At 41.5% G+C, this 23546-nt stretch overlaps 1 protein-coding gene across 1 annotated transcript; it reads right to left on the bottom strand.

The window, feature by feature from the left end:
• Window positions 1-1837: 1837 nt before the first annotated feature.
• On the bottom strand, window positions 1838-23165 carry ly75 (lymphocyte antigen 75). Its single transcript, XM_083557992.1, has 35 exons — window positions 22859-23165; window positions 21478-21846; window positions 19135-19308; window positions 18006-18161; window positions 17453-17563; window positions 16903-17034; window positions 16616-16816; window positions 14679-14833; window positions 12955-13062; window positions 12730-12818; window positions 12460-12629; window positions 11729-11934; window positions 11448-11590; window positions 10507-10588; window positions 10335-10406; window positions 9842-9956; window positions 9714-9749; window positions 9464-9633; window positions 9323-9384; window positions 9178-9254; window positions 8941-9077; window positions 8749-8854; window positions 8428-8570; window positions 8153-8282; window positions 7732-7955; window positions 7463-7622; window positions 7173-7334; window positions 6950-7072; window positions 6657-6842; window positions 5215-5438; window positions 4911-5091; window positions 4210-4368; window positions 3540-3662; window positions 3286-3447; window positions 1838-3201 (listed from the first exon to the last, which is right to left on the bottom strand). The coding sequence occupies exons 1-35, from the start codon at window positions 22956-22958 to the stop codon at window positions 3026-3028; spliced, it is 5124 nt and encodes a 1707-aa protein (XP_083414118.1). The 5' UTR covers window positions 22959-23165; the 3' UTR covers window positions 1838-3025.
• Between the last annotated feature and the right edge of the window lie 381 nt (window positions 23166-23546).

The following is a 23546-nucleotide window of genomic DNA, read 5'->3' on the forward strand; positions in this document are numbered from 1 at the left end:
CACAAGGGTCTTACTCAATGACCCCCAAGAGTGGCAGCTTGGTGATACCAGGGCTTGAACCACTGAATCTCTGATCAGTAACCTAAAGCCTCAGTGCATTGGGGGGAACCGCATATAGGGGTGGGGGTGTTACTAATGTATTACTGATGGTTCTGAACAGTTATGTTTGATAAGGTTAATGCAAAAGAAAGTATATATATATTTATATATATACACATTTCACCTGAGTGAGCATCCTTTTCCTCCTAACGCTCACTCGGAGACTGAAATGAGTTTTGAAAATGGAGGTAAACGCTATATATAGTCTGAAGTGTCACCATACATGGGGTGGAAGAGAGAAGCGAGGCTCGGTCTGAGACAGAGGCAGTATTTTTGTTTCGCTCAGCAAGACGCTTCCAAGTGCTCTCAGGCCGACCTGAAGCTCAGCGCCGTTCACTTCTCCAGGGGGTGAGTCCACATTTATTCCTCCATTTCTCACAAATAATCAGATTTATTCCATCATCAGACACAAAACACACCTGTTCCCACATCTGCTTTAGTTAATAATCATAATTCAATGAATACACCATGTTGTATAGAATATCAGCTCTTGATATTATTAGGAATCATTTTAAATGTGTGATTATTACACGTTATTTTTTATCCCAGGAATAATTTGCTTATTATAATCAGAACAATTTTATTCATTTAAGTGTAACATACTGTATCATATAAACCCATTACTTCATTACCATTCTTCATGATGATGATGATCTTTGATTAATGAGAATTTCTTCAAATTAAAATCGACTTAAAAACCAAATGAAATAAAAAAATAAAAAAAAAACTAGGCAGTTTGACAATCACATCATTGTACACTGGGCATTTCTGCCCTCTAGTGGTTGAAATCGGAATCCCAATTCATCTTTCCTGCTGTTGACGGCTGTAAATTTGTGGAGTGGTGTAGATTTTTAGGAAGCTGAAGACTTACCCAAGCCCAATCAATATCATAGAGAATGAGGTGGACATTGTTGACAGCTATAACAATCCTGGTGTTCCCATAGACAAGCTGGAATGGACTAAATACACAGATGCAGGTCAGTCACCTGTACTTCCTCTTTACTGTCTGGAGAAGCGTGCTGCAGATGTTCTAACACTCCGTGGTCGTGTGCTGGGGTAGCAGGGTGAGGACCATTGATGCCAATCACACTCAAGCTTATCAGGAATGGCGATGGAGTCTCTGCTTGAGGTGATGGAGAGGGGAATGATGAGGAAAAACCAAACACTTGAGTCCTACTGGAGAACGTTCAGCCATCTTTCTTATCCGTGGCCATCAATTTCCCCTTTCTGTAGGGAGCAGATGAACACTGACAAAATCACTGTGCCATTATATGTATGTATTTATCAAAATGTTATTTTCATGTAGAATTCCATGTTTGCTCTTCATTCCAACCTGCTTGTCCATGATGAAATCGCAGCTCACAGCTCACGATGTATAGAGGACGATGTCTTTTGGAACAATGACTTATGAAGGTCGGTGCTCCCTGTGACTGTGTGCAGCCCTGTGCTGCCATCTGTTGGCGTGGTACAAAATTACTCTTGAAACTTTTTGATAATGTTCATTAGCCCCCTCTGGTGTTTTTGAATATTATGCACATATAGAATATTTAGTTCATTTTTCAAAATATATTTTTGATTTATTAATTTTTTTCTTGTAATCTGAAGCAGTCTTTGGCACAACAGTTTTCTTCAGGATTAATAAAGTTCTTATCTAATCTTTCTTCAAGCAAAAGGACCTCCCACATGTTTTGAAGAACAACAGAAAAAAACAAAAAAAAACAAAACACCAGACGGCAGATCACAGAGACGGCGTTTTATTGAGTGAGTCTGATTACGCAAACCTGAACATTCACTTTAGTAAATCGGGGAGGAAGGAAAACCTGAGCAGGATCACGCTGGATCAGATTTTTGCGATTTCTTGAAGCCTCTTTGGTCTCACACATCTAAAAGAAAATCTATGAAAAGCTTAAAAGATATTTACAGATCATTCACAAGCATCCGATCCCTGCGCTGTTCGAGTGCCGCTTCGACACATTTTCATCAAAGAAAAACAAAAACAAACAACCAAAAAAAAAAAAAAAATCCCTCCTTTTGTGCTTGAGTTTGGAAGCAGTCGGCGAGAAAACACGTTTAAAGTGCATTACATGTCAGTAGTTTGAGTGCAAAGAGGTAAACTCTGTCAGGCCACGTGTCAGATAAAGGCATCGGATACATTCGTTTTGTTACACAGTGTAATGAAAGAGTGATTTCAGGTTCCCTCTGTAAATAAAAGTCTGAAATAATAGCTGTGTTATGTGTAACGTTTTTTTGAGTCTTGTACGATTTTCACGACATTCACGCGCACGCCGGAAACGTTTTCCGATGCGATTCGATGCTCGTAGTGAAGTCGGGGCCTACGATCGGTGTATAAACGTCATCTAACCAACCTCTTTTTGATCACTACATCTAATAGATCGGTAAAATTTAAGCAAGCGGACTGAGCACACGGTAGTTTGATATTTTAGAAGGCGGAGTTTTTGTGGAAGAAAGAAAAAAAGAAAAAGAAACGGGATTAAAGCTTTAAAATGATCCCAGTTTGAGATATTTTACAAAGTGCAATTAACATTAGAGAAAAAAAAAACACCTAAAAATTCAACTCAAGGATGCCACAGAACGGCATAAAAACAATACTGCAGCATAACTAATATTTGCCTTTTTATAAAAAATAAAAAAAATTACGGAATTTAAATAAAATTCAAACAAGCTGCGGTTTTTTTTTTTGGTTTTAAGTATCTACAAAGTAATCATTCGACATTCCTGTGCGATATTCACTCCAAACCCCCTGCAGCCGTTGGGCGGATCAGTATAAACAGAGAAAACACAAAGAATTCGTTTTGCTCGAGGCCTTGGAGGTGTTTGAATGTGTCGAGTCCTAACACTGGGGGGAAAAAAGGCACAGGAACCTGATTTTTTTTTCTTCGTCTGTGTTGCGCGGCGATCGCGCCGTTCACTCGGCCTCGGCGATCATACTGGCGCTGTCCGCTTCGTCAAAGTTCCTCCGGTATCGTACCGTCGAGGTGTAACGATGGCGGGTCTTTTTATACACGACGAAGACCACGAGGCCGATGATGCAAAGCAGCACGAAGACAAAAAAGAACAAGGCCAGTGGAGTACCTTGAGATTCTGAAATGAGAGGAGAAGAAGCGCTCCGTTTAAAGTCAGGGCACAAATTTGTAATGCATGAAATAAAGATTGAAGGCCACTCACTGGCAGACGCCTTGCAGACGACGCGGCTGTGGCTCCCGGTGCAGCTCGCCGTGCTCCACGTTCCGTTCATGGACACCAGGACGCCGCAACCGGGCCGGGGCTGAAATTGAGCCCAGTTGGAGAAATTGAGCTCGCTGCCATCCATCCAGATCACAGCTTCGTCTGTGGATTTAACAGTTCGATTCAGTTTATTTCCGAAATCGCGATACACAAACCCGCAGAGGTTTAGACGTCTCCACATACTGTTGCTGTACCTTTCTTGATGGTCCTCAGCCCCAACCAAACACGGGAGGTGGCGAGAGGGTTTTCGGCAACGTGCCGTGTGACAAAGTCGTTCTCGTCCATATTCTTGATGGTCAGGAGATGAGAGGAAGGTTCTAGAAAGCATACAATACAACTGTACGGTTAGACACGGCCCAAGAAAGCACACAAGTATACAGTAAGACGTGAACCAGCTTTTTTCCCATTTAAAATATTTACACAGTTTGATACACAGTTTTATAGGGAGTCCTATAAAAACAACAGTTTTGAAAACAACAGGGGTGAACAGAAGATGAACCCATGCAAGAAACCCTGCAACCATCATGCAACCCAGGAATGCACTTTATAGAAGTTTATTTCATATTTAAAGATAGAAAATAGAAAAGTATTATACAGTGGTTCTCAAATTTTTTTTCCCCTCTAGTGGGGAATAAAGGCATGACACTCGGTTTTTGTGATCTTCCTTAATCATCATTTATGATTTTCTCTAATAAAAATAAAGGTCATAAACTCAAAGCAAGAACAAACTATTAGGTCATTAATGCAAGTAAATCAAAACATCAGTGTTTTTTCCTCAGGCATAGACCTGAAGGCACTAAGGGAATAAATCACCTGAGCTTCCCAAGTCACTTTCAAAACAAACTTGAAGGTGCAAATACGTACCCAGTTCCTTACAAACATTTTGTGCGTTCATGTTGGAGAAGACCGAGGTGTTGTACATGGTCATGACGATGGCGTAACAGAAGTCTTTATACTGGATCCATGAAACCTCCCCGTTACTCTCCGGACAGTTCACATTGTGCGGAACAGAGGTCCGAGGCTCTGACAAAAAAATATATATAATAATAAAATAAAATAAAAATAATAAATGCTACTGTAATAGAAACACCTGGATATAATAGTGCCACCAAAACCAGGAAATCTCCGGGAATTTTCCACACATGGCACTCGAGTTTACATGGAAAATTACAGAGCAACAATGACAACTAAATCTTTTATGAAAACACCTTGCAGATAACAGAGGTCAGGATGTGGTAACTCAACAAACCTTTACGGTTCACGTATAGTATGGTGGTGAGCAGGATAACATCTAAGTACATGTCAAAAACCATATCTTTAAAACAGAGAACAGGAAATTGAGGCTACATTGGAAATGGGTTCCAAAAACCTGATCGATACAAAGAACCTGACAATGTTTTTTGTTTTCTACACCACTCTGTGCAAAACTCTAGGGAATAAAGTGGATGGCATCCTCAGGAGTTCATCCGTAAGTAGTTATGAGGTCTGACTGAAGATCTTGCCTCTGTATCTCTAAGCTTTGTGAACCAATTGGCTACTAGATATTATACGTGCAAACTATTTACTCTTAATGCTGTTGTAACAAATGGCGCCCTCCATCTCGGCAAGGCAGCTCACTGCAGTCCAGCTTTCTGTAGAGTCCACATACACGCATTTCTCCTCCGAAATGGCGTCCGTACTCGGAAACCCTTCGGGGTGGAACTTCAAGGCCGTCCCATCTGACCACTCGTAGGGCCAACTGCTGAACTATGGGAACATCAAAGACTACTTTTAATACTGTGGTATTCATTATGCTACATGGAAAATCTATCTTTTGGAAAAAAGAAAAAAAAAAAAGAAAAGCCAATCATCCTAGACCGGTTTACTTACGTCCAACCTGGAGAGACCGGTCCAGAGCGGAAATCCGTCTCGCTTGGAGATCAGCGCCATATCTCTGTTGGCGGTTTCGTTGTGAATGCTAACAAGCTGGCCGCCATCGCTGCTGCACTCCTTCAGGGCCTGGTACCAGTTCAGTTTCTTAGCAACTAAGCGGAAGCTGTAGCCAGACGGAGATTTCACGTCGACTGGGTCCTTCAGGTACTCGTCTTTGGGATCTGAAACAAACCAGTGGTGAAAAGTATTTGAGTAAATCTGTGTAACAAAGATATAAGCAACTTTTACTACATTTATAATGATTCTTTTTTTTCTTCACTATAATCTTTAATTGACGATGAGCGTTAACAATTACAGTTTGCTTTTTATTCTGCGGGAGGGTCGATATTTACTTTCATTTTATTTCTTCATCAAATAGTAATGATTCGTCTACTCTGTGACATAATACTGTCTTAACTGACAAAAATATCACTTTTTTCATAAAAAGTATGATAGTATTTTTACATTTTTAATCTTCATATTCATAAGCATCATTTCATGAAAAACTGTTGAAAAAAAATAATAATAATAATAATAATAATAAAATAATTAAATACATGACATGACAAATCATGTTTTGGCCAAAAATATTCCTTTTTTTCCAATCTAAATATTATATTTCTTCTAAAATCATGAATTTCCATATTCATAAGCATCATTTCATTAAAAAAAAACATTAAAAAAGGGAAATACATGACAAATCACGTTTTTTTTTTAAATGGTACTTTTTTTTCATACAAATATGATCGATATTGAAAAAAGAGAAAAACTGAATGAAAATCTTTCAAAAAGTGCAAAAAGTCCTTGAAAAAATGTGACATGACAAATGTTTTGACCAAAATATTAATTGTTTCATAAAAATAAAGTTATTTTGAAGACATGAATTTTGAAATCTTTGACTTGTTTGATCTTTGTTTTTTTCTAGCATGTTGAAGAAGCTCTGATCTTGGTTAATGGAGTGTTGGTGCATTGGATTTGTATTTTAGGAAATAAAACCTCACAAATCACAAAAACTGTTTTTGGCTTTTCATTACTTTTCATTAACACGCGTCTTTGAGGACGAGTGCATCTTAGTCAAATTCATGACTTTTTAAAACCTCTTTTAAGACCATTAAGAATGAAATTTAGGACATATATAATGACATCAAAAACACACGCAATTCTATTCAATATGGGTAAAATACTCAAGTACTGTTTAAATCAGATACTCGAAGACTCAAGTCACATTGGAATTTGTGACTTTGAACTGAAATCACTGAGTAAGTTTTGCAGTAAGGTATAACTGACTGACTTTACACTTCTGAAACAAACGATAACACCTCTGTGGCGGTTTCTCTCACACCCTGTTCACTTTCTCAGTTCAGAGATCAGACCGCGACCGCGTTGAGCTCGAGTCTTACCGTTTTCGATTTTGCAAACCACAATGGTCCTCTGCTTGAACTGTTTAAAAAGTTGTTCCTGCTCAAACAGGTACCATTCTCCAGAGAGACTCAGACCGGTCATGAAGTTCTCTGAGGCTGTGGGTCTTCCTCGTTTCCAGTTGGAGTACTGAACGTAGGTATCATCGTACCATTTCAGTTTCTCATCTATAAAACAGAATGACAATCATCAAATCTATGAGTAGAAACCACGATTCCATGATTGTTTTAAAAGTATTAGTATAATGATGAGAATCGTCTAGACGAGCAGGCACCTTTCTCGTCTCTGTACATCCCCAGCCACACGAACGAAGCCAGATCTTTATAAGGCTGAAGCTGCGTCCGAATGAATTCGTTCTCCTCTTCATCCCGGATGGTCAGAATGTCACCTTTTCCGACTGAGTGTAGAAAAACAAACAATGGACTTGAAATGTTGAATGTTCAAAAAGCATATAGGATAGGAATAAACGTGAATATTTTAAACAGCATTGCCCGTACCGAGACGCTGGCACGTCTCATGCTCTCTGTACTTGTCGTGCTCCTGCCATCGCGTGGCCTGGAGCAGAAACGTGTAGCAGTTGTTTTTGAATGGGATCCAGTTGGGTCCGTTGCTCTCATGAGGACACTTCTTAAAGTCTCCAGAAGGAACAATGATGTTATCTAGTTTATAAAAAAAAATTTATTCAATGTAAATATGATATGAATGTAAAAATGATATATTTCTGATTCTGAATCATTTCCTGGTGTCAAGTAAAATAAATACTACTTTAATGGAGAAATGTTCAGACCTTGTGGCTTGCGACAGATCGCCCCATTTAGCATCTCGCCACATTCTGTGGCCTTCCAGTAGCCGTCGGTGTCCAGATAAACACACTCTCCTATAGCATTCTCTTCACTCCAGCGGCTAAACACGGTGTGAGTGTGATCCGTCCAATGGAACTGCTTATCCTGCGATAAAAAAAAACATAAGAACAAACCTGAAACAATAGAACCTACAATGTTTTCTTTGTGACAATGTAAAAAAGCATGTGGTGCATGTGCATAAGTTTGAGATTACATTTTCACTGAACAGTCCAATCCAGAGCGGACGCCGGGCTTTGTTGACGTGGACGGTGAGCACAGCTTGCTGGTGTGCATCAGCCACACTGGCCAGGTTCATCCCATTCTTCTTACATAACTCCAGAGCATCGTACCAGGTCACGTTCTCCTTCAAAACCAGCTTGAAAGTGTTATTGTTGACTTGGAACTCGCCCTCGATCACCACAGGGTCCTCTGGCTTATCTGGGGAAGAAGATCAGAACCAAATTAAAGAAAAATAAATGAAAATATTTGATATGGCAAAAAGGACGATAAAAATTATAAGGAAATAATAAGATAATAATAATAAATATTAATAAATCAATAATAAAAAGTATAATACAAATATTTGACATGGCAAAAAGTATAATGAAAAAAAAAAAATAGTACAGATGGACCACCTGCATAATGCTGGCAGATAGCGACGGTCTGGTCCTCAGAGCAGGACGTGTAATCCCAAGTGCCCAGCATGTCTGAATGAGGATCATTGAACATATAGGCACAGAGCTCCAAGCCATCCTGCTCAAACAACTACACACACACACACACACACACACACACACACACACACACACACACACACACACACACACACACACACACACACAGAGAAGTCAGAAGATCCTTCTAAGAATAAAGTTGGGAATACAGTGGAACACAGATATGAAACACTTGCATTGATGTACATAAGACGCAGCTGGCCATGGATCAGTGGGTTAAAGTTGTGGTACTTCACTGGCGTGTTGTCCACCCACTGATTGTCCTTCAATCCGATCCAAAGCTTTTTTGGTTTCCCGGGCAGCAGGGTGGTGATGAAATCTGAAGAACCATTAAAAAAAGCATAAACATTGCTGCTTGTTTGATAATGAACAAATGATGAAGAAGAACCATGGAAGAACAAAAGCAGAGCTTGCGCACATGACGTCCTGGTGCCCCTCACCCTGACTGATCACTTATCAAAACAAGTTTTGTTTCAGAAAGCAGGAAGTGTGCTCACCCTGTTCGGCCTGATCTTGGACAGACAGGAGAGTTCCCCTCAGGGTCTGACACACCTCACTGGCTGCTTTGAAGCCCAGGAGCTCAGGCTTGGTCACTGTGTAACACTGAAACACAAACACGACGCATGAAGCAGCGATTGCGCCTTGCTGGAAAGTTTTATAATTAATTGCTGCAGAACAGATCGACCAACCTTGTCCCGGAAAGCCACCTCTTTGTCCTCGCACGGTTTGCCAGGTGGGTGCGGTTCTTGTGGTCCGGTCTCGGATGATGTGATGTTCAACGTCTCGCATACAAACGGCAGCTTGGTCTCGCAGCTTACACGGAATTCTGTGTGTTAAACGCGGTTAAAAGTTACAGCCAGGTGCTATTGTTCAAACGGAATGACTTCTGGGCAAAATGTTTTAAAGTAATGACTTTTCCGGTGTACCTGGTGTGAAGGATCCAGGACTTAGTGAAGTACATCTGCCCAAGAACCTCGATTTAACCAAGTGGATATGAGCGTACCTGAAAACACATCGATGAGGTCAGTACCGGGCCGAAGGCAAAATCAGTCTGGATGCAACTCGACTCACCTCATGGGAACGAGGGGACCAGGCTCACGAAGGTCCAACCACCAATGATCCAAACGGGCATGCTTCAAAGAAAAACGAGCGGCAATAAAATTGCTTCAGACGTTTTGTTCTCGAGCGAGGTTAAGAGAATGGACCACCTACCTTATAGAGATGGTCGTGCAAATGTCTGGCCGTGTTGAACGACTGAGGCGTGGCTAGTCTGCTACTGTTGCTGCTGCAGTACACACTCGCCTCTTCGTAGGACAACTTGGGCTGGTTCACGAACCAGAACTCCTGTCCGTCCATAAACACCGAGGTGTCGTGGTGTCCGTCTGCAGCACAAAACTAAACCTTCAAAAAACATCGTACTGAAATCGAGACGAACCCACGATAATAAGGATTTCTACTCCACCTGGATTGTACCACTCGGGATTCTTCGGGGTTTGACCTGGAAGACATTTAAAAGTATTTCTCAGCTCTGAACATATTAAATCCATGACTAAATGCTGGGCAGACCGAGTGTCTATTGCAGCGGCTTACCTCGGGGGATCTGACACACCCACTCCAGCCTGGCGTCGCAGTGAAAGGCTTTGGGGTAGAACTGATTTTGTTCGGTCAGGAAAACGAACAGAAGTATGTACCTCTTTTTCAGCGACTGGTTTCAGAACAGAAACAAAGCACATGTAATTATTATTCTCTGAACAACCGTGTGTTTTACACAGCATTCCTCAACGCTCAATGGCTCCAGAGATGCTACACAGAGTGGTGCAGGCAGAGGGGACATTTTGTAACGAGGAGCTGAGATCCCTGGGGCGTAGTTTTAATGGAGCGGTGTTGTATTTTACTCAAGTGTCGAGTAAATGTAAACAGTGAATTTGGAACATCATTAGGATCGAGGTATCTTTTCAGTTTCTTTAGAACAATTGCTGTAATTAAAAGAGGAACAAAACACTTGGGGACCTGCAAACACTTCATTCAAAAGCACATAACTCAAGTAACGTATCCACCACACCACTTTCCTTCGCTAGCTCACCTTGAAGGCGGTGCAGTCTCGGTTGTACTCGTCGTCCTCGTGGAACTCTTTCGGAAAGATCTTCATGGACACCTGTTACGAAGCAGTTCGATCAAAAGCATGAAAGGACTGGATAGGCTTTATGCTAACTGTAAATCAACACCGAGAAGTTATTAGTTTATTAGGAACTCACGGGCTGCCCGTCACTCCACTCCCATCGGTTGTCGTTGTTCGGATTTCGCCGGTTCATGCCGACCCAGAAGTAGCGATCGTTACTGAAAAATACAAAAAAAATAAATAAATAAAAATTTGCATCGTCAGTGTGTTCAAGGTTCCATCTTGTAAATGAGTTGTTTAGACACTGGAGTAGTACACTGGATTTTTCTAGATTGATCTTTGATTTATTAATTTTTTCTCCCTACAGCATCTACAGTGTGTGTGTGTGTGTGTGTGTGTGTGTGTGTGTGTATCAGTCATATGTGCATCAGTGCTGCATCTCTACTAATAATGAAGCTGTTGGAGTGAACGCCTGGTGCTGTTTTTCTTTATATTTCATTTACATTTGATTGTTCAGCAAATTCATCTTGTGCCTTGACCTTCTATCAAAATCACCATATAAGTTTCCCCACACGCAAAACTTGTAGCTGTCTCAGTCGTAAACATTCTATGAGACTCATTCGTGAAGTTTGAATCTGAAATAGAGTTTTGGGGTTTTGAAAATTCTGGCCGTGATACACCGAGCGTGTGCTGCCAAAGAGAGAAATATTCAGTGTGTGCACACGTGACTCTGCTGCAAATACCTTCGAGAAAAGAACTGCATCAACCGTGCAATAAATTTCAAGTCTGCTGGCAAAAATGTAAGAGCGCATCGAGCACAAAAGTGTGTTACGTAATTTCGGTCTCAACTGTTGCTAAACATGCTTTTTATTATTTCCAGAACATCTGGACCATTACGACTTTGCTGAAAACAAACGATGCCCCAGTTCTCTCTGCCCGTCACACCGTGCCGTGTTCTCTTACACTTTCACGAGTGGAGTAAAATCACTTATGTACTGAATATGGATTGGGTTTCGATCCGAACCCTAAATATCAGCACTGTGTGTGTGATTGTAGGTGTCTGTGTGTGTTTTATACCTAACAGAATCCCTCATAATCTCATGAAGTAAACTCATCTCGTTGAACTCAGTGAAGCTGGGCAGATGAGCTCCCAGGGCTTCACAGAACTGCTCGGCTTCTTCCCATGAGCGCTTACGGTTCACTCGCTCTTCGTTGAAGATCTTCAAGTGCACACGCACGCACACACACACACACACACACACACAGACAAACAGCATGGCGTTAGTGATTTGTGACCGTCATTAAGTCATACAGTCATACAGTCACACACACACACACACACACACACACACACACACCTTGTAACAGTACTTCATTCCAGGTCGAGAAACCCATCCTGGGGGGCAGGTGGCATTGAGTTTTGACTCCGGTGGTAAAGTTGGGGCAGGAGGTTCTGAAGCGATGGGACTCTTGCAGATGCTACCAGCTTTAAACTCGGTACAATTCTCTACAGACCACTGACCCATTGGATTCATAGACATCACTGCACAACCTCCTGCTTTACCTGTAATGCAAACACACACACACACACACACACACACACACACACACCCAGCAAGATCTAAAGGTCATGTTTCTTAAGTACACAAATAAGCTATAAATGATGTATAAAATATTTCAGTTCACAGAAAAATCTGTCTGTCTTGTCTGTCTGTCTAGTCTGGTCTGTCTAGTCTGGTCTGTCTAGTCTGGTCTGTCTAGTCTGGTCTGTCTAGTCTGGTCTGTCTAGTCTGGTCTGTCTAGTCTGGTCTGTCTAGTCTGGTCTGTCTAGTCTGGTCTGGTCTGGTCTGTCTGGTCTGGTCTGGTCTGTCTGGTCTGGTCTGTCTGGTCTGGTCTGTCTGGTCTGGTCTGTCTGTCTGATTATTTGTTATTACACACACAGAGTGGGATTGGTGATTTTCTATATCGGGTGATTTCCTGTAGCATGTGTTTGGTCAGAGGGAGGCGCTTTGTCAGGGTGTTCATGGGGTTTCACATAACAGGAAACAGAAGCCTGCTTTAACTTGTACAAACACAAAGTATGCTCAACCTGGTTCTCCCCATTTCCAGTTGGTGTACGTGACTCTGCTCGCCTGCCCGCTTTGGCTGAACAACTGGTACTCTCCTGTGCCTTTGGTGTCCTGGAGCCCCATCCAGAAAAACTGCTGCTTACCTCTCGCCTGCTCCTTCAACAGGCTGTTAATAAAAGCCTGCTCAAATCTAAACAGGGAAGAGAACATATGTGTGTGTGTGGGTGTGTAGTAAATATACATATGGGACATTTTATGTATATGTTATATATAATTATCGGAATATTTACCGATCATTAATGACGAGTTTACAGCTGTTTTTATAAGAGACTTCACGAGCGTCGACTTTATAGCACGCGTTTTTATACCTCCTCCAATCCTGCGTCAATACATAACAAAAATCAAATGACCAAATTCAAAAAAGGGTCAATAAATAAGCATTGAGATCTTTCATACTTTCAGTTCTCAGTTTCATTTTTTGGTAATTGTCATTGGCAAGACTTATGATGCCTTACCCCATCTCGTGGGCAGTTATTCTCTGCCTCGCTCTCCTTCACCGTGCCGGGTTTCTTACACAGAAACGACTTTGTTGTGCCACAGGAATCTACAGACCACGTCTGAATCTGGGTTGGAGGAAGATAAAAGAAAAAAAATTAAATATGGTGGTTAAACTTTTCAACCTACTTCTTATGCACTATATGAACAAAACTGTGTGGACACCTGAGTGTAAAATTAGTTCAGTCACAAGGCTGAAAGTAAAGTCAGGTACGGAGGTAGGGGAGGTGAGGAGTCCTGGGGGGAAATTTTGACCACTATAGGAGGAGATCTTCCACTCCAACCCATGTAATGCATACAGAGGTATTGTCATGCAGGAACAGGTTTGGGTCTCCTAGTTCAAGTTCAAGCAATGAATTGATGCCTGTATGTTTTGGGGGTTAAGACTCAGAGAAACCAGTACCAGTTTGGTCAACATGACGAACAACTGATAAAGTAGGAAACAGTAGACGATTGTACACAATCACTAAAATAGACGTACTTAAGCATTTGTTCAAAACAACAAGAAATTGCTCAAAAGTGACGACATGATGTCGAGGTTGAACAAGTATGTTTGAGAATCTGTGAAATGCTCCAAATACTGAAAAACTGTAAGTGCGTCTGGGCTTTTACACGTTATACAAGCTTTAAATTCATCATTTTGTCTCTCCAAAAATCCAACAATACATTTTTATGAAAGGAAATTCGGAATGCATTTGGCCTCGGTTTTAATATTCAAAAGAGAACATCATTCGGAAGAGTAAATTCGGCGTATCCGAAGCTCGGAGGAACAGCAGACCTGGTGCGCTTGTGAGAAAAGGGCGTGGTGTTGTTTTGATCTTCGCTTTGCCTGATAGTCTGATAACTATTGCAAAGGTGGATTTTTTTCTGGATGCAGCCACGTGATTGAAAGCCACGTGATTGAAAGCCACGTGATTGAAAGCCACGTGATTGAAAGCCACGTGATTGAAAGCCACGTGATTGAAAGCCACGTGATTGAAAGCCACGTGATTGCTCATTGGTCTCACAGTTGTACGGTAAAATGACTCCGTGCTGCAGCATGAAGGCACTTTGCTTTGTGCCCGTGCAACCTGACACCCTTATTACATCATATCATGCAGCACTTTGTCTCAGGGCAAAATGGAGTCATATTAGAGTTAGACTAATCCGTAATTACAGTTAATTACAGTGCTAGAACACAAAACACAAACCATTCAGCGTTCTAAAATAAAATAAAAAAGAAAAAGCCCTGCTGATAAACACCTGCAACCAGAATATCATCCAGTTCCGGTTTCATTCAGACCTTAATGATCTCCATGAAGGAGTTCTGCGTGTGGTGATATTTTTGATGAATAAGCTTTAACCGACAGCTTCATTATGAATATGCAGTACGGATGCATACAATACGTAATAAATCTAATCTTCTGGCACTACTTTATCTCTGGGTGTGATTCGGTGCAGCAGAATTGTAGCTGTAATGAGACATATATAATTAAGCAATGATTTTGATCCATTGAGTCAATTTTGCTCTGTGAACATCGATGAGAGCTTTAACTAGTCAATGCTGGGAAGCCACACTGTTATAAGATGATAATCCATGACTAGGTGTGAGGCTGCTTCACCTCTGGTCGTTCTTCACCTTCACATCTTGTACCAACATCATGTAACACCTCACACCTAAGATGTACGTTATAAATCCACATACCAAATCAGAGAGCACCACGCAGCCTGTGGTGTTGGGCTTCAGCATCGGCGGTTGATTACGCGCCCAGTACGTGAATGACGCGTTCGTTCCATCTTCCCATTTAAAGACCTCGGTGTTGCTGTCAGCCTTCAGACCGATCCACGGGTTCAGGGTTTCTGAGAAACACAAACATGTCAGTCGACTTCCCTAAACTCCGCCAGCCCATTAACCATAAACAAATGAAAGAAGTCAACGCAGCATCACATTCTGCTGTGCTAATACGATATTTAAAAAAAAAAAAAAATTTATTTCCCTTTTTTAATGTAAATGTGGAAAATGTTTTCAGTTAGGGAATTGTGTTTTTTTGTTTTTTTAATGCTTACCATGGCATGTGGTTACATAAACCACAGTGGCACTTTTATCAAATGGACACAGCTGTTATTGTTGGCTCGAAAAAAGAAAGCTTCTAATCTTACACTACATAGTGGGGGGGCACTGGTACACGTATTCACAATCCTTTTTTAGGTGCAGAACGTAGTCGAGTTTCCTCAGGAACGTATTAATTGGTGGACCGCAAGTTTGTTTACTCTCCGCCTCGCACTTTTTAAATTATTCTTAATAAACTTGTTCAAATATACACAATACCAGGAGTATAAAAATAAAAAAAAGAAAGAAAGAAACTAGAGTTAGCGCAGTGTCACTGTGGCTACGCACTCGGTACTGGAAATACGATTTGTTTTGCGCATGCGTGAAAACGCTAAAGAACCCAACCAGAAATGTTATTTTATCACATCAATTTATTCAGTTGTTGAATCAATTGAATCATTCTTCTTCTTCTTTCGGCTGCTCCCATTAGGGGTCGCCACAGCGGATCATCCGTCGCCATACCCGCCTGTCCTCTACATCTGCCTCTTTCACACCAACTACCTGCATGTCTTCCCTCACCACATCCATGAACCTCCTCCTTGGCCTTCCTCTTTTCCTCCTACCTGGTGGCTCCATCTTCAGCATTTTTCTACCAATATACCCCATGTCCCTCCTCTGCACATGTCCAAACCATCTCAATCTCGCCTCCCTCACCTTGTCACCAAAACATCCTACATGCGCTGTCCCTCTAATAAACTCATTTCTAATCTTGTCCATCGTCGTCACTCCCAACGAACATCTCAACATCTTCAGCTCTGCTACCTCCAGCTCCACCTCCTGTCTTTTACTCAATGCTACTGTCTCTAATCCATACAAGATCGCAGGTCTCACCACAGTCCTATAAACTTTCCCTTTCATTCTAAATCAATTGAATCATTAAAATTTTAAAAAGTGTATTGAATTAATTGGATTTGTTCTTTTTTTATTTGTATAAAATATTATTTTAGATGTTATTTATCCAAGCGGGCATTTATTGTAAAATTGTTTCAAAAATGTAAACCGTTCGAATGTTAATGATCACAAAGGTTAATAATAAACTGCGTTAATAAAAAAAAAAAAACGACAAGCAATTTTATGTTTTGAATTTTATATGTGTTCCCCGCTAACTGTACTAAACCGTGACTTAAAAATCAAGAGAACTGTGAACTTTGTGTACCGTGACTATATTGGCAAAAGTTTGTGGACACCTGACCATAAGATTTGCTTTTTGAACATCTCATTCCACACCTAGTCCCAATTCGCTCTTATAATAACCTCCACTCTTCTGGTGGAGCTTAGAGGTTAAGGCATTGGACTTTGAAGGTTGAAGTTCAAATCCCAGCCACACCAAGGCCCGTAACCCCAAATCTAAAGACGCCCTACACAACTGTGTGTCTCAAACTTTGTGCTAGAGTTTGGGGAAGAAACACATGGCTGAAAAGGTCACGTGTCCTAATACTATTATCAAGTCGAGTTGCTAAAATACAGAACCTGCATCGTCAGCAGTTAATTATAATGAATTTGAATATATTTTGCATTGTGCTGATGCCTACTTCCTGTAAAGTGCATGTTGAGCATGTGCATGTCTCCCAGACTATGGATGCTGGCCAGCTGAGCTCCATGCTTCAGGCACTCTTGCTGTGCGTCTGCGTACATCTTCCTTTCGGCCATCTGTGTTCCGTAAAGGTTGTAGCAAGAACCGCGCCATGGGAACCATCCGCTCTCACACTCCGTTTCCTTGTACACCAGATTATCTACAAGAAATGTAAACACAAATATCTTCAATAAACAGTGATCGAGATTTTCCAAGAAATCAACACCGAGCGAGGAGGCGTCCTACCCGTCGTCGCCGTCCGGCTGGCGTGCTCGTTTTTCTCACAGACGTACGGCAGCTTGTTCTCACACGACTCGGGAGCGAAGCGCAAACTAGGGTGCAGCACCCCGCACTCCGGGGACATCCACATGGGCTGCTCTGAAACCACAGCGGTTTATTTATTTCCATGACACAAAAGTCTTTTACTGGAGCCTTGATGGGTAAACAGCATGTCTTTCGAAACCACGGCGAATAAAAAAAAAAAAAAACACGACTGGGACAGATGTTTTCTCCCACCGCATTTTGAAAATACATTCATGGACAAAGCGGCTATTCATGCACGGTGGATTTGTTCAAACCGACGCACAACAGTGACCCTGGAGACAACAGAAGCGTATTGTCTTTAGGGTGACAAAGACGTGGAGACAAACACGCTTGCGCTAAACAAAAGGTGGTGGGACTGCGTCTCTCGCCAGAACAATCGCGGACACTGTCAGTGCGAATCCGTTTGGATTTGCGGAATAAACACACACGAGGTGTTAAAAAACGAATGACGTGATGTAAAAAGCTTCATTACCTGGTTCCCATGGACAATAAATTAAAGGAGATCCATCGGACCATTGCCACCCCTGGGCCCAGTCCAGTTGGTTCAGCCCAATCCACAGCTGCTCTGGTAAACCTTGAGTTACTGCAGAAATTCATTTGATTCAATTCTTATTTCAATTCTACATATTTAACATTTATAATAATACATAATATGTTAGGCATCAGCCCACTTGAGTAAATTTTAACATCACATCAAAACAAAGTCAAAACATAAGAGTCGGGTTCTTTTGTGGACAGATCTTCCACTCCAACCCATATCTTCATGGAGCTGGCTTTGTGCACAGGAACACGGTGTGGATCTTCTAGTTCAGGTGAAGGAATATGTTCCTTCTCCCACATTCAAAGACGTGCGATACAATTGTGTGCTTACAGTTTGGAGAAGGAAAAAAAAATAAAAAAAAGACACAAATCTCTGGAAAAGTCCTAAGACTCATAAGTATGCGCTGGAAAAATAGATTCCACTGCACTCTGAAGGATTATCTTTGTTCTTGTGTGTGTGTGTGTGTGTGTGTGTGTGTATTTACATTTCTGCAGTTCGTGAGGACCGGCGACACTAAGCAAGTCCCCTCCCTGACTACGGCAGGCATCCCGAGCCTCGTGCCAAGAAACCGTCGCTGTCGAAACCACCTGGTAACAATGACCATCATAAGGGCCGACCCATAATGCACCGCATCCCTCCTCTTATATGGACATCACCGCGTAAGTTTGGAAAGACAGAAGAAAAGACATGAATAATAAACAGGAAGTCAAAGAGAAATTGTATTTTCTTTTACAAAACAATAAAAAAAAAAAAAAAAAACATTCCATAATGTACTTTATACCTGTTTATAATACAGCACTTCCTGTTTAATATGAGCTCCACTGTTCTGCTCTGTTGCAGGTTTGGTTTCTAATCTCTCACAGGGTACAGAAATAGCTACTTCCAGGACACGTTCCAGAAGTGGCAGGAACGCTGGGAGCGCTGTATTGCTGTGCAAGGAGACTATTTTGAAGGCGATAGGGTGGAAATGTAGATAAATTAAGTACTTTGTGGTAAAACGGACCTCGAAACTTTTTTGACACAACCTCGTTCACAGCATGTGAGGTCACAATCGAATCCTTGAACTCTGGGCCCACCCCTGAGCCAGAAACCTTCCCAGCTGCACCACCTGCTCATTGGTAATTAGTCTTCCAACATGCTCATATATTAGCATAGGGAGCATTTATTTAGACCTGGGAATGGACTTTTTAGGGACTTGAGACGTTTTAGAGTAAAGTTTAAAACAAGTCGAAATAAAATGCCTGCTTGGTTCATTAATACACAAAATAATATTCCATAAAATTGGCTTTCAAATGGATTAAAATCCTGTTCAATTAAAGAAAATAAATGGAAAGATTTTATGGAATAGTTGACATCTGTAGGACCACATGTGGGTAATACAGATGTGTATATAAGATCATTGTTTTTCTATACAACACACTACAAATTGAATTTATTATTTATACCTCTAGCGCTATTGTGTATGTTTTTTTTTTTTTTTTTAAGTTTAATAAGAACGCTACGCTCAAAGTGAAGGCGGAGACTAAAACTTGCCGCCTGCCTCCTAATACGTTCTTGAGGGAACTCAGATTGTAACTGTGTTCTTAGATTGTAACTAATATGTGTGAGCTCACCATATTTTAAACAGTTGCCCCACTTTTGATCCTCATCATAGTTCTCAGTGGTGGAGCACCAGGCGAGTGAGCGGGTGGCATCGGGATCGAGGCAGCTGTGCTGCCAGACGTTGTTGTACAAGAAGGGGAACATACAGGGTGCGCCATTAGCGTTACCACCACTAGTGTGAATGGCTGGGAACAGACAGAAACAAGAATTTATTACAGAGAGAACGAGAACGAGAACGAGAGAGAGAGAGAGAGAGAGAGAGAGAGAGAGAGCGCACGCATGTGTGTATTAGTTTGTAAAGTCCCCAAACTGGTTTAAACACATTTCTTGGAAGCAGCTTGATTACACAATCCACAAATTACACAATTAACACGTAGAAAAGGCGACACTTCAAAGCAAACATTCGGGTTGAGATGATCGTTCGTTCCTGGAACTGAGCCACAAAAAAAAAAAAAAAAAGCAGTTAAAGTTATATAACAACGACATACAAGCATTTTATTTATATATATTAAAAAATGAATAGGCGTTTAACGGTACACACAATTCACGGTTCGGTACGCATCTCGTTTTTTCCAGTCGCGTTCAATTTCAGGAAATTTAGCCAAAAGAAAATTGCTCGTCATTTTTTTTCCCCCTTTATCAACACAGTTTATTATCATTAACATTTGCAGTTTTGATTTTTAAAAACACTTCTGGAATCAAATGCCAGCTTGGTAAAATCGTATATAAAATAATATTTCAGATCGATTTATTAAAATGAATGCATTACACTTTAATGTGAAAGTGAAAGGGAAGGATCATGTCTGTGGCGTTACTGATCTATGAGATGAATTCCCCCTAAAACTCCAGAGAAGCTCACCTACATTACAAACAGGAATCACCAGCTACCTGATAGATCACACTTTTTACACTCACACACAGGTTTTCAACAACCAGGATTTCTGACTTCACCGTGTAAAATGAGTTGCCATGTGTTTGTGTTATTCCTCCAGAATTATTTACCAAAATAAAGGCACATCGATTTCGATTTTTTTGAACATCAGGACAAATATGAACAAATATCACTCATTTAAAATGCAAACGAATAATCATTCTTGTTGGAAAAAAATTTAAGAAAATTCTTTCTTTGCTGTTATGACCCCAGACTTCTGCTTTCAGTCATCTCCTGTTTTCCTGGGGGTAGAAATAAAACGTGCACAAGTCCCATCGGTTATCTATGACCACCAAGGGGAAAAGCCTAACACTCAACAGGAAACAGACATGTTTTTGCTCATCATGGTGTTATTATGCTTTGAACAGGAGGACCAATGACCACACAGGCAAACCATGAGTAGGAAGAGGTGGGAGAACTTCTTACAGAAACACAAAATCCAAAGTTCAACATTAGTGACGGGTCGTTCATAAACGATTCGTTTATTTTGAACGAGTCCTTAATATGACTCACGAGAGCGAGTCGTCTCAGGAAGTGATTCGTTTATTTTCTAATGGATGCGCATGAGCAGAGCGTCACGAAATCTCCGTAGGTTATGTACGAGGAGCAAAATTGAGTTGTTCATCTCTGGTCCGAGTCGTTCGTTCTTTTGCCACGTTACTCGCTCAAGAAATCATTTTTCTAATTTTGACATTATTGTTACAATAATTATGAGAGTCATGTGACAAAAGATCTAAAGAAACAGACCAGAAGATACGAGAGGTGAAGCTACTTATATTTTCATAATTGGAACTATAGACAAAGTTGGTGTAAGGAGGTGTGTTGGGGAGCTGCTTATTAAACATTTTATTTTTGATCAAAAGAAAGGAATGAAGTAAATGACTCAAAAAAGATTCGTTCATTTTGATGATTCAAAGAGCCGATTCACTAAAATGATTCGATCTTCCCATCACTATTCAACATTCAAAAATGTTGATTCCTAAAACACGCTGTTGGAGAAACGATTGTTGCTGTTAATATTTAGTGTCTTGGAGGCTCTTGTGAAGATCGAGAGCATCGTGAATTATGCTTAGCAGCATGGAAAATTTCTGAAGAAATCCTTGTTCCCTCTGGCAGAAGGTTCAGACTTGGCTGGTGATACATTTTTTGAGATGTTTAATTAAAAATCAACCAAAATCAACACAGAAACGCTTCCAAGAACTCAAAAACCATGTTCTACAGATTGTAACGTGGGATTTAAACATTCTGTGTAGTGGTCTCCGTCCCCACCCTCATTATACTAAACAGGAAGAGATTCCGTGCTGTTATTTTCCCCTGGAGACAGGAATCTGGCCATTTTGGAACCGTTTTCTGTGCTCGTTTATTTTTTATTGTGGAAATACTTCTCAAAGGCATGATATATACATTTCCAGGAATCTCTTACTTCGGTACGGTTGTTCACAGATGGTCTCGGTCGTGCCTCCTCTTCTCCACGAATCGGACGCGTCCCTCTTAGCGGTGACGTTCCCGTCGGCCGTGACGCTCAGCTTCATCTGAAAGATGGTAATGATATATCCCTCGGAACATCGCCATTCCAAGCTGGGGTCGCTGGAGCAGGTGAGGAGGGACAGCGTTTTGGAGGAAATGTTCAATCCCAGGCAGGCAGATAAACCGGTGTGGAAGAGCCGATGTCCTGCGCCCCACTTCCACGACCGTGCCGTCACTGAGGAACAGTTTCCCAGCGTAAGAGATCCCTTCTGGACCAGGAAGCACTTCCCGGTGCCTTCGTGCTGAATACTAAAGGAATCATCACCTGTAGGACAGAAATGTAGGTCACATTTAAAAGCGACTCAATCTCATGATTTTTTCATCAATTTCAGATCATCACCAACACCAACATCCACGTGGTTCATTTGGAGTCGTGACACTACAGCACATTTGGACCGGAACCTCTAAACCACAAGAACACGCCAGAAGAAGGTTAAACTCAACACAGGAAGTTTGTTTGGTTTTAGCGCACAGACACCAGGTAGTACTCCTTCTGAAAAACAACGTGACCTTAAAAGACCTCAGAACATTTCACACATGTAACCAGATCTGGGTTTCCAAGACCCCATGGAACAACCAGAGCTTCCAGATCTTGCATGCTGGAGGTGAAATCGAATCCTAACGTACTTCGAATCCTCCTCTGTGGAAGTGGTAAAGGAAAGATAAGCTTCTGATCAGAAGGTCCGTGGTTCAAACCCCAGCACTTTTGGGTTCCTCTGTGCTCCAGGAGCTCTGAATAATGAAGGTCATAAATAATGTAATAAATGCAATCTTCAGACGCCCGAATGTTTCGGATCCAAGGATTTCGCAGTCGAGCGCATGGGCATGACGGCTTCTCTGAACAAAAAACCTCCTGATCCACACTTTCGCTTTGACACACAGCTTTAAGTCTGCAGGCCTTTTCAGCTCCCTGGGTGGAGACCAAAAACAATTCTGAAGAGTTTTCAGGGCATGGAGGCAGGTTTGACAGGGATTAGTAGTGTCTGAGAACTTTGGAAATATGTCCACACAAGAAATACACTTAATAGAAAGTTCTGTCAGGTGTGTGGAGCAGTTCAGACACTGCTGTGGCACAGGGTGTGGAACCTATTAGCATACGGCTAATGGAAGAATAAACAAACAAGCATTTCCTCACTCCCTCAGACGCGTCACTGAGATCCGACCAAAGTGAATAAACGTCAACGTTGCACTTTAAACTCTCAGATATTAATGAAGTTGAGGTTTTGATGTGAGGATATGGCGCTTGGTCGAGGTTCTGAGCAGAAATGCAGACTTACCAGTGCTCACAGTTGGTGCGCAACTTCCCGAACGAACCGAGCTTTCTCCTAGAAGCAGCCACAGGACCACACAAAGCACTCCCTGCCCGGTCCGGTTCATGGTTCCAGCGCAAAGCACCGCCGATTTAAGTCATTCGTTACTTGTTTGTCCGCGTTGGTTGCTCTTTGTTGTAACACTGACAGCTTTCTTCTGTTACTTTGTAACACATCCCCCAGCAGTTCAGCTCAGATCTTCTCTCCTGCCAATGACTTGCAGACACTGAGCGCTCCCTGTACACTTCTATCAGCCACAGAAACGCGGCGTTGTGATTGGTCAACTGTCAACTACGTCACGAAAAACTCCCACAAAGCCACGCCCAAATCTGAAAAGTTCCACAGAACCTTCTCAAAGAATTACATCAAACCTTCTGACTTGTTTTCTTCTTTTTGGAAAATGAGGATTTGTGATGAATGTTATATATTTTTAAGCTGTTCGATGTTTATTTTCTTGACTCGTCTCTGGCATGTGGTAGCTCATTGGTTAAGACGCTGGATCAGAAGGTCACAAGTTCAAATCCCAGCACTGCTACTGATGGGACTTTGAGCAAGAACCTGAACTGTGTCCACCAAATGTTGTTAATGGGCCCTACTTCTGAATCGAGGTGTCGTTGCTGCTGAGGATGAACGTCCTCGAGATCCAGGAGTAAAC

This window comes from Silurus aristotelis, assembly GCF_946808225.1.
Source record: "Silurus aristotelis genome assembly, chromosome: 13".
NCBI classification, from domain to species: domain Eukaryota; kingdom Metazoa; phylum Chordata; class Actinopteri; order Siluriformes; family Siluridae; genus Silurus; species Silurus aristotelis.

Bases quoted from the DNA above. Each gene is read 5' to 3' on its own strand.
- ly75 (XM_083557992.1), bottom strand. From the start codon at position 22,958: ATGAACCGGACCGGGCAGGGAGTGCTTTGTGTGGTCCTGTGGCTGCTT. The intron at 9,385-9,463 runs GTAGGTGGTCCA...TTTTCTTTGAAG, and splicing joins TGCACGACCATCTCTATAAG to CATGCCCGTTTGGATCATTG. The intron at 3,202-3,285 runs GTGAGTGGCCTT...CTCTCATTTCAG, and splicing joins CGTCTGCAAGGCGTCTGCCA to AATCTCAAGGTACTCCACTG.